General features: G+C 37.6%; 1 protein-coding gene across 1 annotated transcript in view; it reads left to right on the top strand.

Moving 5' to 3' along the window:
• Positions 1–16,339, top strand: part of raph1b (Ras association (RalGDS/AF-6) and pleckstrin homology domains 1b) — a 77,433-nt gene that overhangs the window by 50,296 nt on the left and 10,798 nt on the right. Inside the window, exons 3-8 of the mRNA XM_079852058.1 lie at positions 3,026–3,150; positions 4,527–4,629; positions 5,163–5,737; positions 10,310–10,396; positions 10,832–10,906; positions 14,624–14,701. Of these exons, the coding sequence (XP_079708184.1) occupies positions 3,031–3,150; positions 4,527–4,629; positions 5,163–5,737; positions 10,310–10,396; positions 10,832–10,906; positions 14,624–14,701 (1,038 nt within the window). The 5' untranslated portion in view covers positions 3,026–3,030. The remainder of the gene's footprint in view (positions 1–3,025; positions 3,151–4,526; positions 4,630–5,162; positions 5,738–10,309; positions 10,397–10,831; positions 10,907–14,623; positions 14,702–16,339) is intronic.

The raw sequence follows: 16,339 nt of genomic DNA, 5'->3' as shown, positions 1-16,339 counted from the left end.
AAATAGGTGGATGGAAAAATAGCAACTGACTCTCAGTTTGTTTTTTGTTTGTGTGTTAGTAGTACAGCTACCTTGATGGGGTTGGTATGATATTTATGAAGTCAGGCTAATCTCAAGAACCCCTAAAAACCGTTCTCACGGTTATTTTACTCAAGATCTAAACGACATAACTAACCATTATAGTCCATTGCAATGAGCTGTTAGAATTACACTAACAAGTGTGAGTCTCGAAATGTCCCATTTAAACAGTAACTTACAGTAGTGTCTCAAATACTGTCTGTATGAATGTGCAACGTGAGTCTTACTAGTAACCAGAGCCACAGTGACCAAAGTAATGTCAAAGATGGTGTTGCCATAAAACTGAAAAGTCTTATAGGCCTAACTTTTGATACGACAAGAGTCCAATCGAGCTGTCAGTTCATCCCTCAAATCTTCATTAACCTACTGCAGCTTTTATATCTGGATGGAGAGCGGAGCATTCAAGTAATGCATAAAGGCCAATTCACTCCCACACAGACAAACACCAACAAACGCATTTGTTGGGTTTTGTCGGATCAGTGTTATGCCTTAAATCAGCCACTATCATCCCAGTCCCAAAAAGGCCTGATGTAGACAGTCTGAGTTACCCCTGTCGGCATCTGTTGCCGTTGGTCAGGGTTTGTTTTCACCTGACTGACCATGTTCAGTCAGTGTCTGTTGGGGCAGTGTGAACATGACAGTTATTTTTCATAAAATTCTAAATCCAATGGCAGACTTGTTTGTCTCTGCAGTGAGAATTGGCCTTAAAACACAAAACTGATGGGAGCAGCTCCGGTGGAAAACAGAGACTGGATCTAGAACCTTTAGATGACACACCGCTCATATCTCCATCGCAAGTTGTCCAGTCCGGTTGCGTTCACACAGAAGTTGTGAAGTGGAAGTTTTCCGAGAATGCGGTTGTAAGTCGTGAATTTTTTTTGGGTATTACGAGTTTGGCTATATAATTGTCACTCCCGTTACTGAACTGTGTGTGAACGTAACCGAATTAAGGACTTGAATATGGGACTGACAACCATTTTGCTGCTGTGAACGTGGCCTAAGATATATAAAAGGGACAGTAAAGACATCATGTACAAAAGGTTTCTAAATAAAATGCTTTTTTTCAACTTTTGAACTCAATTCATCAAAGAATCCTGAAAATATGTATTATGTTTTTTCTTAAAACATTGATAACATTGATAATAATATACAAGGACCATTTCTTGAGCACCAAATCAGCATATTAGAATGGTTTCTGAAGGATCTGAAGACATGAGTAATGGCTGCTGAAAATTCATCTTTGATCGCAGAAATAGATTGCATTTCAAAAATATAAACATTGAATGGTTATTTTAAATTGTAAAAATAATCACTGTATTTTTTTAATGCAGCCATGGTGAGTATAAATAACTTCTACCCCTAAACTTTTGAACGGTAGTGTATATTTTGACGTTGGTTGGTGTAGTTTATTACATGGCTCACTTGAATATTCTGATTTCTGATCTAAATGTTTTCTATGTAAATGTTTTATAACTTTGTGTTGAAGCTAAGATAAAGCTTGGTGCATGCATTAGTCCAGACACACCCTTGTTGGATCAAAGAGGGAAGGGGGTCATTATAGGGTTAAGGTGAGCTCAGAATCCCTGAGGGATCATCTCTGCACTCTGGGTCCTCATAAGGCATGCGAGTTGTGAGAAAGTGAAAAAGATGGAAAATGAAATGAGAGAGTTGAGAATATGGTCTGTTTAGCTTTCTACAGTCTCACGTTGTGTGTTAGTAATAAATTTATAATGTGTGTAATAATATATATTACATGTAATAGTGATTGTGTCTTGAAAATGGTGTCTCCAACTGATAGTGAAAGTGAATCTGGCTGTCATTCATATGCATCTTTGCATGGTTTGTGACTCATCTGGTGGTTGTTCAGCGAAGTTCATGGTTTATCCATTCACCCAACCCTGACTCAGCATGCCTGTAAGCATGTATTAGGCTTTTCATGCTGAGTCGAGTGTTTTTGTTGAGTCCCAGTTGTTGTGACTGTACAGCAGTTACTTTACTGTCCACTAGAAGGCGATCACCTTACACCCTCACACCTCTATTCTATTGAGGTCATTACTAACACACCCAGCATTCCCTTGATTATAGTATTTACTCTATATCTAGAGAAAATATGATTTCATTGCAATGCAAATTACCGTGTTTTGTTGATCTGTGTGTGCTAATGTGCATGTATATGTGTTTGATGCAGTGTAGTATAACTTAAATAATACAGAAGTACTTTGAGTCATTTTAATAAAGCCAGTAATCGACATCATTTTCATCAGAAAATACAGCGGAAGGTACAGCAGGCGTTGTTACGGCATAGTAACTGATAGTGGGAGATCTAGAGAGGGTTGCTATAGCAACTATGCCAGTCTTTGAGACAGAGCTGAGGTTTCCATAACAACTACATCACACCCTCTCAGAAGGCATCCTTGAAATAATAATGACTGACTTTACGCAGAGATTACTACTCAAGGTGTCTGACAGAGCAGCATGTTTAAAGATAATGGGGAAAACTGGCATATTTTCTTCAATATTCCAGACTTTTGCAGTGTCAAATGCAGATTGGAAGGTGTCATCACAACCCTATTTAAAGATTTGAGGGTTGCCATGGTGATGTGAGATAAGGAGAAATAGGGTGAGAGAAATTAATATCATACACCGGGTTACATAAGTGGAAGCGAAATCATCATGACAACCTGTGATGTGCGTCATTCTTCAGATCACACCTCAAATGAATCAAAACCTAATAGTGTTGATAAGACACATCAAACCCAACAAGTCAATAAGTCAATCTTAAAATGTTGGTGTGCTTTGTCAGCAGAACGTGATATATGTGATGTTCTGTATGTTTGGACATGTTGATGAGGACATGGCACACTGGTTGAGTCCTCGGCTGCTGTATCATGTAACTGTGTGTGTGTGTGTGTGTGTTTGTGTGTGTGTGTGTGTGTGTGTGTTACAGCAGATATGGAGCAGGTATCAGATGATGAGCTGGATCATGCTGCTGAAGAAGACAGCGATAAGGAGGATCAGGATCTGGACAAGATGTTTGGCGCCTGGTTGGGAGAACTGGACAAACTCACACAGGTGACACTCTCACATTCAATGTGACATTGTGATGTATTATATCTTTAATATGATGTAGTATCTTCACTTTGTGGGCTTTTCTCTGAAAATATTTATATATGCAATTTATTTGATTAATGTAATTAATTAGGTCAATATTGGATATTTATTTGTACATGCTCATTTCCCCTATTTTTACATTTAGATTACTTTTCCTGTCATTTAAAGGGTAAGTTCGGTATTTTACACTTAAAGCCCTGTTTACAGATCGTTTCTGGTGAAATAGAACGGTTAAGATTAAAATTTGGACACATGCTGCTGTCCCGAGAATTTTAGGTTTATTTCGCTTTCCCCAAAACCTCCAGAATGGGTGTAACTTATAGGTGCACTCGAACAATCCTTCATAAAACGCATTCAACTTTCGTTTACAAAGACGTGAAACTCACCGAGTGGTCAGGGGTGTTCACTGATATGCTCACACAAAAATCGCTGCAAAAGATGCTTTCCAACAGGTGTTTTACCATTCGTTGTAAAACTGTGGACCTATTTTTCCAAACGTCTCACACCCGTAGATTCTTCTGTTGAGAGCTTGAATAATAAACACTCCAGCCCAGTTGGTGGCGATAATGCACCTTTCCCAATTGCAAGCAAACCGCTGGCATTTCACTGAATACACAGAAGAAGAAGAAGCGGCGGAGTAATACCGTACCTCACACAGCACATCCAATGCAAGTCAATGGAGTTGGACAAAAACTACGATAAAACCTGTTGGAAAGCATCTTTTGCAGCGATTTTTGTGTGAGCATATCAGTGGACACCCCTGACCACTCGGTGAGTTTCACGTCTTTGTAAACGAAAGTTTAATGCGTTTTATGAAGGATTGTTCCAGTGCACCTATACACCCATTCTGGAGGTTTTGGGGAAAGCGAAATAAACCTAAAATTCTCGGGACAGCAGCATGTGTCCAAATTTTAATCTTAACCGTTCTATTTCATCAGAAATGATCTGTAAACAGGGCTTTAAGTGTAAAATACCGAACTTGTCCTTTAATGGAGTGGTTTTTTTTATTCAACTAGGGGACCTCAGCAGAGTAGACTTTCAAGGGGGCCTGAAGATGAATTAAAATGATTTAAAATAAGACATAACAAGCATCAAAATAAGATGAAACAAGATTTAAATTCATCCCCTCAAAGTGATAGTGGTTATAACATCAAATAAATTTTTGACCAGAATTTAGTATTCTATTACAATTCTTAATAAATTGACAGCCTTAAATTCAGATACTTTATTTTCATTTATTTTAATGTATGGATGTATTGTATTGATGATTATATTCATGATTTAGCTGTCTCTTCTTACCTAATCCCCCCGCCCCCTCTCTTTCTCTCTAATGTTAGAGTTTGGATGATGGGCGTCCTGAGAAAGTGCAAAAAGCTCCTCTCAGACAGGAAACAAACCTTGCCAATTTCTCCTACCGTTTCTCTATGTACAACATCAATGGTTAGACTACACACAGACACACACCACCTCTGTTTACTCAACATTCTTTATCACTCACAATGCCTTCTCGTGTATCTAATATGGTGGTGTTTCGGCATACTGCAGTTTTCATGGATTATCATAAAACCACCATCATAACAGCTAAATGTTTGTAGCTATAGTTCAGTTCTGTTCAAATGTTTGGTGTTTGTAAGATTAAAAAAAAATGTTTTGAACACTGCTCACCACAATGTCATTAAAAATATAGCCAAATTGTAATATTGTGAAATGTTACAGTTTAAAAATGTTCAGCATCATAACTCCAATCTTCTGTGTCACATGGTCCTTCAGAAATCATTTTAATACGCTGATTTGGTGCTCAGGAAACATTGAAATCTAAATCTTTTGTAACATTATACATTTCTTTATTGTGACATCCTTGCTGAATTAAAGTATTAATTTCTTTCAAAACAACAACAAAAATCTTACTAACCCCAAATGTCTGAACATTAGTATATGTATGAATCCAAATTGTCCTCTATCTATCCATGTAGAAGCCATTAACCAGGGTGAGACGGTGGACCTGGACGCTCTCATGGCTGACCTGTGTTCAATCGAACAAGAGCTCAGCAAACCCATGAGCAAGACCTCAGACGCCAAATCTAGACAGAGACCGACAGGCCGCTCGGCCAGCACCAAACACACCGGAGGGGGCAGCAGCGGAGGAAGCACCAGCAGCAGCACCCGAGCTTCTCCCGCCTCCACCGTACGCGGTGGCATCGGCCAGTCACGGCCCCTGGCCTCCAACTTTTCCCTGGATGACATCACTGCTCAGCTAGAAAAGGCATCCCTGAGCATGGACGAGGCAGCAAAGCAGACTTCTGAATCTTCCTCGTTGTCCTCCTCCTCATATTCATCTGCCACTCTCTCACACCCGCCTTCTAACTCGCATCATCGCCGTACAGGATCGGCTGGTACGGTCAGCGACCAGGAAGTGCGCTCGATCGGTCATTCCTCCAGGTCAAGCGTCAACTCTGCCTCGGCATCCAGCATGGACTCTCTGGATATCCGAGGGCAGGAGAGTGAGGCACAGTCACAGAATCAGAGCCAAAGCCAGACTAGCACAGAGGTAACACACACAAACATGATATTAAATCTTTTTTCCACTCTTTTTCATTTTGAATTATTTCATAGCTAGCACTTAGACTGGACAGTAAACATGACAGCGTGTCCATAGAAGACCAGAGGTATAAGAGAAATTTCAGCAGAGTGAGATGAAAACTGAAAGCAGATGTGAGGGGCTTAAATCTGAAGCACAACACCAGAAAAGAATTGGATTGAGAGGCATTGTCAGTCAGCACAGGGATAATGGTGTAAATCGGGCCTAGTCCCTTTACCACATACAGTGTAGCCTAGGCTAATCTCACAACTCCAGTTTAGAGATTCCAAATACAAAGTCAATATGAATGTTGTCGATGCTTCTTTATTACATTTACATTTTCAGATCTAGGTGCATTCAGTACTTCTAACATCATTACTTGAAGAACCCAAAGAACAGCGATGCTAAGGCTAGCTAATAAAACAACTGAGTGCCTTTAATTATTTAAAAAATACATTAAATATGCAACTTATACAACAATGACTTTAATCACCTCGAATTTTTGTTTTCTGAGCTAAAATTCATTTTGATATTTTTGTGTAAATAGGGTCACAAATTTCAAAGTGATTCAACTATCCTGATGATATAATAAAGAAAAGGTCTCATTTGAAGATTAAAATGAAAGATTGAATTCAGTTTTCTAGTAGTTTAAAATAATCTTTTTGAAATATTTCTTTGAGAAAAAATATTTGAACAAAACTGCTTTTTGATATTTTAAAAAGAAAAATATTTCAGAAGGTTTTTATTTATTTTTTATTAAAGCTTACAATGACTAATATATTTTTCATGTAATAACACAGATGATTAATTGAAAATAAGAGTGCATCAAACTAAATGGGGTCAATTTGGATTTCATGTTGACTTTAATACTTAGTTTAGTACAAAGAGTTGCCGGTAATTATTTAGGAGTTTCTTAATGTGGATGTTAGAGTGTATATGTGGGCGTTTAAGAGAAAAAAATATCTAAATTTAAAATTATTTTCCTGTCAGCGCAACTTCAGTCAGGAAAATAATTAGTCTTCATCATCATTCTATTTTGAATAAATGTCTTCCTGTCAGTCTAATTGCTACCAAAAAACAAAGAGTCATTGACCATTTAAAATGTTTATCCTGTTGTTCACGAAACCGTTTAGAACAAAGAAGGTCTCTTTACTTGGACTGTCAACATTCCCTGTGACCCAGACACACACACAGTTCTATTCATAGCAGTTGTTTGTTCTTTTGTTGAGGGCAAAGTCTGTATTGTGGTTTTGGGAAATGTGATGATCGAGGTTTCACTGAATTCACCATGGAATCATTAAAGCTGAGTCATCTCTTGGCTGCCCACTTACTGCTTAGACACTCATATACAACCAATTTCTCAAAAGCACGCACACTCAGCTTTTATAGTTCTTCAGTACTGCTGTCAGAACCTGGGAAGGAAATCCGATAAAACAGAGATGTTATTACGCCACTCTTGTAACCACAGCATTGCTCATCCGCACCAGGATGTACAAACCCTGATACTTTACTAAGCTTTAAATGCATACTGCGGTTTTAGATGTAAACTAGTGCTGTTTCACAGATGGAACAATGTGATTTCATGTCTGCGTGTGAAAGAGAATGCGTGCACAAATCCTCCCGTCGCAGTCTTGCATGAAAATATCACGTGACAGACATTGTGCTGTACATGGTCACTGTACACATTACAGTGTGACAGTAACACCTGCTTTGCTACATGACTACTCTACTCTAACTCATTTAAATGCATGATGTGTTTGTTTTAGTAACATCTTTGTTGTTGTACTGTATGCTTACACTAAAAAAAGTTCTGTAGGAGCAACTGATGAGATGGCTTCTGTAATGTCATCTATATTAATTTGAAACAAGGGTTTTCAACCACTGTTCTGTGGACCCATAGGCTCTGTGAAGAGCTACTGCAGTGAAGATAAACAGTATAAAAAGCATCTTTTTCTCTCTTAGAATAAGAATAAGGTTAGAATAAGGTTCTGTCAGGCATCGTTCATTTTGGTTTCGGTTTTTATTTTTATAAAACCGCTTGTAAGCATAATTTATTTAAAAATTTCAATACTTTCAATACAAACATGAAAGTATTATGCCATAATTTAAGACAATTAAGATATTTATTATTATATAGAACATTTTCGCCATAAAGGGTTCTTAAAAATTGAGCCAAGAACTCAACTAGCGTTCTATATAGAAGTCCATTGAAGTGTATATATGTGGGGTCTCTAGGTTGCTTGAGTGGGATGGGGTACAGGGTCCATTGGTCTGTAAAGATTGAAAACCCATGGTATTGAATAAAACAATGGAGGAGAGGATTAAGGATTGTTAAAGAGAAGCCACAGAGTTATAGTGCCCCTATTCTGCTTCTTTTCTTTTTTAATATTACCTTTCATGCAGTGTGTAATATAGCTAGCTGTTTGTGAATGTAAAAGGTCTGCAAAGTTTAAAAGATCAAAGTGCACATCAAATAAAGTTATTGTCTCCTAAAAGCAAGAATTTATTCTGAACTGCCAAAACGAGTCGTCAGCGAATCCAGCTAACAAATTTGCATAATACCAGCCTATGGTCTTCATTGGCTGCCCACGAACAACGTCTACTTTGACCCGCCCTCAAGCACTCTAGATGTAGCTGAGGCCTAGAAGAGTTTGGTTTGTGTTGTTGACATGTCAAGAAGACACTCATAAGACACTCATTCATAAGGATGAGGACTCACGCTGAAATTGATACAGTGCAGTGTTCGTATCGCTGTGTATATAAGCACTGAGGAAGCCTCCCGAGTTAAAATTCAGATATGGTAATGGGCGTTTCCTTTCCGCCATGCGCTGCAAGCGGTATACCAATCGCGACAGACTTGGCCATCTGACCAATCAGAGCAGAGTAGCTCTCAGAAAGAATAAGTTTAGACTGACTGAATCTTCGAACAAACCGATCTAGATTATTTGAGAAATGTGGTGATGTGCAGCATATATTATGAGAAAATTAAAGTGTTTTTTAACCTATTAAAAAAAAACTATTTTTGATAAATAAATAAAAATACTATGGATAATATCTGAAAGTATTTTTTTAAAACAAACAAAAAGCATTTACAGTTAATATATGAAAATACAGTTTTATCTGATTAGGCAGAGCAGCACAGTAAATGTTAAAATACATACTGTTTCTAAAGTAATGCCAAAAGACTTAAATTGTACATGTCAAACAGTGAAACTGATGTGGTGAAATTGCTTAAAATGTCAAAACTGTCATGACCACATAAACTAGTATATTTTGCACAGCATGTGCAAGGATACCAGAGAAGGGACATGACGTAACTATCTGCGAAGTATTGATAACATGGAGCAAACTCACTCCCACCCACAGGATTTGCATTGCTAATGCATAAATAAAAGTTAATCTGCCTAGAACTGAATGCTCACCACAAAAAGGATCATTCTGAAAACCTGACAGTTAAATACAAGCCCATTAAAGGGATAGTTCACCCAATAATTACAATTCTGTCATCATTTACTCACCTTCACGATACAGTATTCTATCATCATTTTTGTCCATCTCAAGTGTCAAGCAAGTTTACAGTTGAGCTTCTGTTTACTATTTTTCATGTGTGATCAGTGTTTATCTGACCCTGGACCACAAAACCAGTCACATGGGTAATTGTTTTTTATATCTTATGAAAGCTGAATAAATAGGCTTTCCATTGATGTATGGTTTATTAGGATATGACAATATTTGGCCGAGATACAACTATTTGAAAATCTGGAATCTGAGGGTGCAAAAAATCAAAACATTGAGAAAATCGCCTTTAAAGTTGTCCATTAATGTTCGCAACTGTGCTGCATTCAGTTACAAAAATAAATGTTTTATATATTTACGGTAGGAAATTTACAAAAAATCTTCATGGAACATGATCTTTACTTAATAGCCTAATGATTTTTGCCATAAAAGAAAAATCAATGATTTTGACCCATACAATGTATCGCTGGCTATTGCTACAAATATACCTGTGCGACTTGTGACTGGTTTTGTGATCCAGGGTCACATGTGAATAAAAGCCTAAATTTAATTTGTTCATTATATAAATCAATAAATCAATTCAGAAGATTTTGGCTAAACCATGTAGTCTTTAAGTGGATGGACCAAAATGATAACAGAATATTAAAAAATATCAAAATTAAAATATTTTCAAAATTAAGACAAAGTCTTATGAGGGTGAGTAAATGAGGACAGAATTAAAATTTTTGGGTGACCTATCCCATTAACAAAATAGAATTTTCCCCATAGACTTCCATTGTACGTCCAATACTGTAAACTGAGGCACAAGTCAAAATTATTTTCTGTTCTAATCAACAGTATATGCAGCATATTGTGGATTAGATTGTATTAAACCCTAACATTCATAATGTTTTACCAGAGTAACGGCATATATTGACCCTTGCTTGTGCATGCATCATTTTGCATTGTCTGCTTGCATGATTAATGTGTTTATGTTTGCACCTTTTCTGTATGTGATGTCACTACCTCCCCCACCCCTTTTCCCAGCATGTCTTACTGCGAAGGGCCAATGGTAAAGCTACCAGACGGCATCTTGACTTCACCTCACAGGAGGGGGAGGTGGATCAAAGGACTGTAAGTGTGTGCGTGCGTGCGTGCGTGCGTGTGTGTGTGTGTGTGTGTACGACTGGGGTAAAGGATATGTGTACACAGGATGTTCTTTCTCAAAATACTGGGTCTTAGCACACCTGTGATAATTCCAGGATTCATAATGTCATCCTTTTGGTTACAAAAGGACCTCAGGAACAGTGTGTTCTCAGCATAAGAGAACTGTGATCACAATATTTTGTTGTGGACTAAAAGAAGTACACAAGACAGTTTTTCTTTTATATATTGTTTTCCCTCCACATTTTTATATGCCACCTCTTTCTGATTTTGAATTATCGATGCTCAGGTGCTTCCACACTTTCTATGCTTTACCACAATCAAGTATGTATTTCTATCATTTTTGAAATCACAGTAATCATTGCACTGATTAATCTCTGTTTGTCTTTTCCCTGCACCCTGAAGCACTCGTATTTGGACAGGGAGACCTCTCTGATTCTGAAAAACATTGCAGGAAAACCCTCTCACCTGCTGACCAAGGTGACACCTTCTTTCGCTTGGTTCTTTTTTCCTTTCTCTGCATGTTTTGGGTTTATGTGTCCACAGAAAGCCTTTTAACCTCAGTCTTCTAGCCAGACTTGACACTTTGCTCCACCCACACTGCCTTCTTTCAGTTTTAAAGTGTTGTATCTTCTGTTTTCTTTTCTCTCTTTGCTGCCATCTTCATATGTGTGCCATTTAAAGTTGAAATCAGATCATCCTGTCCAAAGGGTCTATAATGTTTTTATACATTATATAATAACACCCTACATTACCTTTCTGTGACAAGAAAACATGGCTTATGTGCTTTTATTGTATTTTGTTACTTTATTTCAGTCAGGTTTCCTAGTTTTAATGGTCAGTTGTCAGCGCTCACAGATTCTTGGTAGAATGTTTAGGAGTTTGTGTTTTTCATAATGTAAATGTCATGAAGATGCAAGGAGATGAACCCAAATGCAGACAGTGTACAATGAACACTAGGTTTATTGGTACAAAAACAGGAAAACAAAACCCACGAGGGGGCAAAACATGGACAGGACAAGGGATCTTAGGCTGACAAGACTAAACTATGACTAGACAATAAACAAACAATACTTCTAATAAATACTCTCACAATGACAAGACTTTCCACAAGGTACTCACAGGTATGATTAGCAATGATAGTGAATAACACTCATGTAGGAATCACACAATGTTTGACAATGAACCGACACAAGACAGCAGACATGAGGGGATTAAATAGGGAACAAATGATGAGGGCAACAGGTGATAATGGGGAAACAATAATGACTAAATAAGGATAACAAGGGGGGCGGGGTGAGGTGACGAGACAACACAAGCACATGGTCCAAACACAAGGCCATGTGCTTGCACATAAAACATGGGTCTGTCATGATCCTGCCTCAAGACTAGAGAAATACAGAGACAAGGCAGAATCATGACAGTAAAGTGATAAAGTTACAAAGATTATTTGTTCCTCGTTTAAGAAAAGTGTATCTTAAATACAACAGTTAGTGGTTGGCAGGATATTTTGTAGAGAGGTGCTGGGTTTTGCTAGCTACATTGTGTTTGTGTTGGTTTGTTTGGATGCCTTATTGTTACTGCTTCCCTGAAGAAATGGCTGCTCATCACTTGCATAATTTCATTTTAGGACATTTCAGGAGCTCTTATATAAAACTGAAACAGATTTACCTATTATTTTGTTTTTATGCCACAATTTGTGTGTGAAATTGGTGTTTGTTTTACAAGTAGTTTAGTAACACTAGTGAGTCCCTTAATATATATATTGAATCACAGACAGTTTTACTTTCCTTGTGATAAAATAGTATTATTTTAAAAGGGATACTTCACCCAAAAAATGAAAATTCGATCACCCTTATGTCATTCCACACCTGTATGACTTTCTTTCTGCAGAACACAAAATATATTTTGCAGAAAACTGGTAGCCAAACAGTTTTTTGGGAACAAAACTGATACATTTCTCAAAATATATATATATTTTTTTTTTTTTGTTCCATACAAGAATGAAAATCATACAGGTGTTTAACTAATGAGGGTGAGTAAGTACTGACAGAATTTTTTGGGGTCAGCTATCGCTTTAATAAATCTGTTTGTAGATGCAGCATAGACAGCCTTGTATTTTTTACATTAACATTTAAACATTAATTAGCTAACAAAAGGCTTTGTATTGACTAACTTTTTTTTATTTATTCTTGAGAATAGATATTATGCATGTGATTGAAATTCCCATGTTGTCATACCAATGTAGATGCTTTTTCTGGTGCAGGGAATGGCGGGTTAAGAGCATTTTGTTATGTCGAGTTACTAAATAATAAGAATTTAAATCTGACGCCACTTTGATTTTTCAAGGATGTGTGAGCTTTTGTTAAACCATGAAGCTTGTGCAACGGCCCAATTGATACGGTTTCTTATTTTCTGAAGTTCATTGTACTGCATTACAACATTATTTCTTGTAATTGTTGTAGTATAGTAAGTATATTAAAGTTTACATGTATATGAAATGTTTACAGGAATAGCTATTTTGAATTAATTTTCTTAGTATTTTCTAAGTGAAGTTTCTTAGTATGCAAAATGTGATCTCTAGAATTTCTAGTGACCTAGAAATAGTGCAGAATTTTTCGGTTTAAATTTGATTTTCGGTTTTAAGTGGCATTAAATAATGAGTTTGTCCTTTTAATTAGGGTTAGTTTTTTCTTTAAATAAAGTTGTCATCTAAGTTGTATATATTTGTCATGACATTAGAATAGACAAAGGCATTATGCATTTAGACAACTGTAGCGGAGATGTTCTTGAAATCCCACTCTGGTTTCCTCATGATTTCATCAGATCTCTCAAACAGTGTTTGCTTTCCTGTTCACTCTGGATGGACTCACTGCAGACTGCTGAGACACAGACTCTCTGCTCAAACACAGACGGAGAGAGAACAGAAAGGAAAAAAGACTTCAAAGGGAATTTAATGCTTTTTATCGAAGCCTGAGCCTCGGCTGTTTGCAGATCTCTCCCATTTTTGTTCATTCTCTCTCTCTCTCTCTCTCTCTCTCTCTCTCTCTCTCTCTCTCTCTCTCTCTCTCTGCATCATAAATATGCATTTGCCGTAGACAATGATTCGAGAAAGAGAAGCTGGTCTTTCAGATCACATATACCCCCCTTTTTTCCTTCCCCACTCTCTCCTGTCTTCATTATATGCATTCCATTGCATATTCTTTGCATATTGAAATCTTTATTTGTCTCTCTGACTTTGTATTTCTTAATCTGCCCATCTCTGTTCTGTTAGAAAAAGCAAGGCATAATAATAATCAAAGTTGACGTAAGGGGGTAACGCATCCCCACGGTGGAGGGTGTTTTCCCACAACCACAGAAAAAGCATCAGACAACAATATCATCTGCATTTGGCCTCAACTTTATTGGCCAGTGGAAAGAAGGTCAAAGAAACTAACCTAATTGATTGGCCGCTGAGAAACATATGTACATTCTGATTGGAGAAGTGGTACGAGAGGGTCTTTTATAGCTGATGGCGGCTTGGTCTGCTGGTGAGAGGGATTAAACCCTGTGATTGGGCACGCTACCAGAGACATGCAGCTGTTTCACAGAGAGAAAGAGAGGGGGAGGTCTCAATCCCCTCCCAATGCTGAGCAGTAGAGTTGTGTGTAAGGTACTCTGGGTGTAGAGATATGTGAGGGGAAGCGTTTTCATTTCTTCAGATTGAGCTGCAGTAGACTTTTTTTTTTTTTTTTTCGGATTATTGAAATTATTTTCATCAGGCCATTCCCACGGCAGCTCTGAAACTTCAGCTGGAAGTACCTGTCAGGCCTTTCAAATAGTCTTGCTATAGCTGCCGTTTATGAAGAGAACATTGGTTAATGGAGTTCTGAAACATTCAAGCTGGTGCGACGGTGAATCTGTGTATCTCCTTGAATTGGTATTGAATGAATGAGCAGCCGTTTCTCTAAGGAACCGTTAACATGAGCAGAGTGATCGTGTAACTTCCTTGGTTGATCAGATACAGAGACTTTGCAATTGTTTCAGGATTGTTTTAAATGGTCAGAAATGGATGTGATGACTGCATGTTGGAGAGGGCAGGTAAGTGAGGATATGTGCAAAACAGAAATCCACCTGTCTGATCTCATACCTCAGTAGTGGATGAAAGTAATGCTCTGCGAGTGTTTCTTTGTTAACATGTCATTGTGTCATCCACAGGAGGAGCAGGCTGCCAAAGCGAAGGCTGAGAAAATCCGTGTGGCACTAGAGAAAATTAAAGAGGCCCAGGTGAAAAAGGTAAGTCAAAATCACTGTGAATCTCTGAATCCCCCCCAAGGGTCAGTAAACCTCCTCTGTGTACTGCATGATGCAGCCCTTCACACGCTCTAGCGGGAGAAGTCATAGAACGAATGCACAGTAGAAAATAGGTCACCCATGTGTCTGAGAGACTCTGTCTGCTTAGAATGGAAGATGCACAAACAAGTCCTTCATAGCCGTCGGTGAAGGTTTTACTTCAAATTACGTTTACATTTTTTTTTTATTGTCGTGTAAACTGTTTTGGGTTTATTTGTAAGAGACGATGTATCCTATTACTCCATTCATCAGGAAAGGACTGTCAAAATAAATGCCACCAGGCACATACTAATACCAAGTGAATGAATTAGATACAGTACAGTGATTGGGCCTCTTTAGCCAAGACAGATGACTGTTTCCATTCATTATGTGTAAAAAGAAAACTGGCAGCAATGGTGCAGCGAGACCGATACAGAATGAGACTGCGTCAAAAATGCTTTCAATAATAAAAGAAAAAAATGGCGGGATGTCAATAAGAAATTTTCAAATTCTACTTGTGGAGTCCAAATTTTCACTCAAATAACTGATAATATATGTAAATTGTAATGAAAGAAAAATTAAATTAAGGAAAAAAAGAAACATTTTCACTGCATGTAGTTTATGTTGAGCACCTGAGCAAAGTCAGTTGAGTCAAAACATAAGTCATATACACTTGCACTTTAAAAAGTGGTTAATCGGTTAAATTGAACGTGAAATTTTGTGATTATTCTGCTGAAATTCTGTCGTTTCCTGCATACATATGTGTTTCAGTTTGCTACGGTTCTGAGTTTGTACGCAATCATTTCCTTCAATTGAAACATTGCACAAAGTGATAGATTGTTTGTGCTGAGGTCAAAGAATGAGGCAGGCCAGGTCCAGATGTGTGATATAGTGTGGGTCTGCGTGTTTGTTTGAACATATGTGTGAGAGGGAAGAGAGCATAAATTAGCAGTGTTTTCTGCTGAGACCAGGTTTGGAAAAGTGCCTCATACTCCCTGATATTCTTATGACTTTCAGGACCTCTGGCAGTGCTGTCTGTTAATGTGCCTATGCAACACTTTCTCTCACTCCCCGCTCTTTGTTCCTCACTCTCTGGAAGAAAGAAAATGGGGTGTGAAATGGAGATGGATGAAAGCCAGTTGTCAATTCTGTTCCCAGTTAGTCTTTATTAAAACCACATTTCTGAAGATCCACATCATATTCCAATTCAGTTCATAAATCTTTGCGCAGTCAACCATTCCAATTTGAACTACATATTTGTAACATACTGTACTAATTATGTTTTCCTTCTATACAATATCCCAACAAGTGCACAAAGGTGCATATTATTTGTTTATTTCATTATATTTGAAACATTTGATCTGTCTGATCTTTTTAATTGGATATAAGTGTGTTCCATCATGTTATATCTCTGGAGAAATATTTCACAAGCTATAATAGTTATGATGATATACATGCCTTGAATATCTTTTGAAGATTACTGTGACAAACGCTGTATTTATGTAGTACACATTACAAAAAAAAGATTTGTCAAAACTGATTCAAAGACAGCACCAGAGTAAAGCATGTTTCTTATAAAGTTCCAAAGTGACCAAAAAAATA

The sequence above is a fragment of the Squalius cephalus genome, assembly GCF_949319135.1.
Source record: "Squalius cephalus genome assembly, chromosome: 2".
Taxonomy (NCBI): domain Eukaryota; kingdom Metazoa; phylum Chordata; class Actinopteri; order Cypriniformes; family Leuciscidae; genus Squalius; species Squalius cephalus.
Note: the sequence above shows the minus strand (reverse complement) of the source record. Positions and strands in the feature narration are given on the sequence as shown.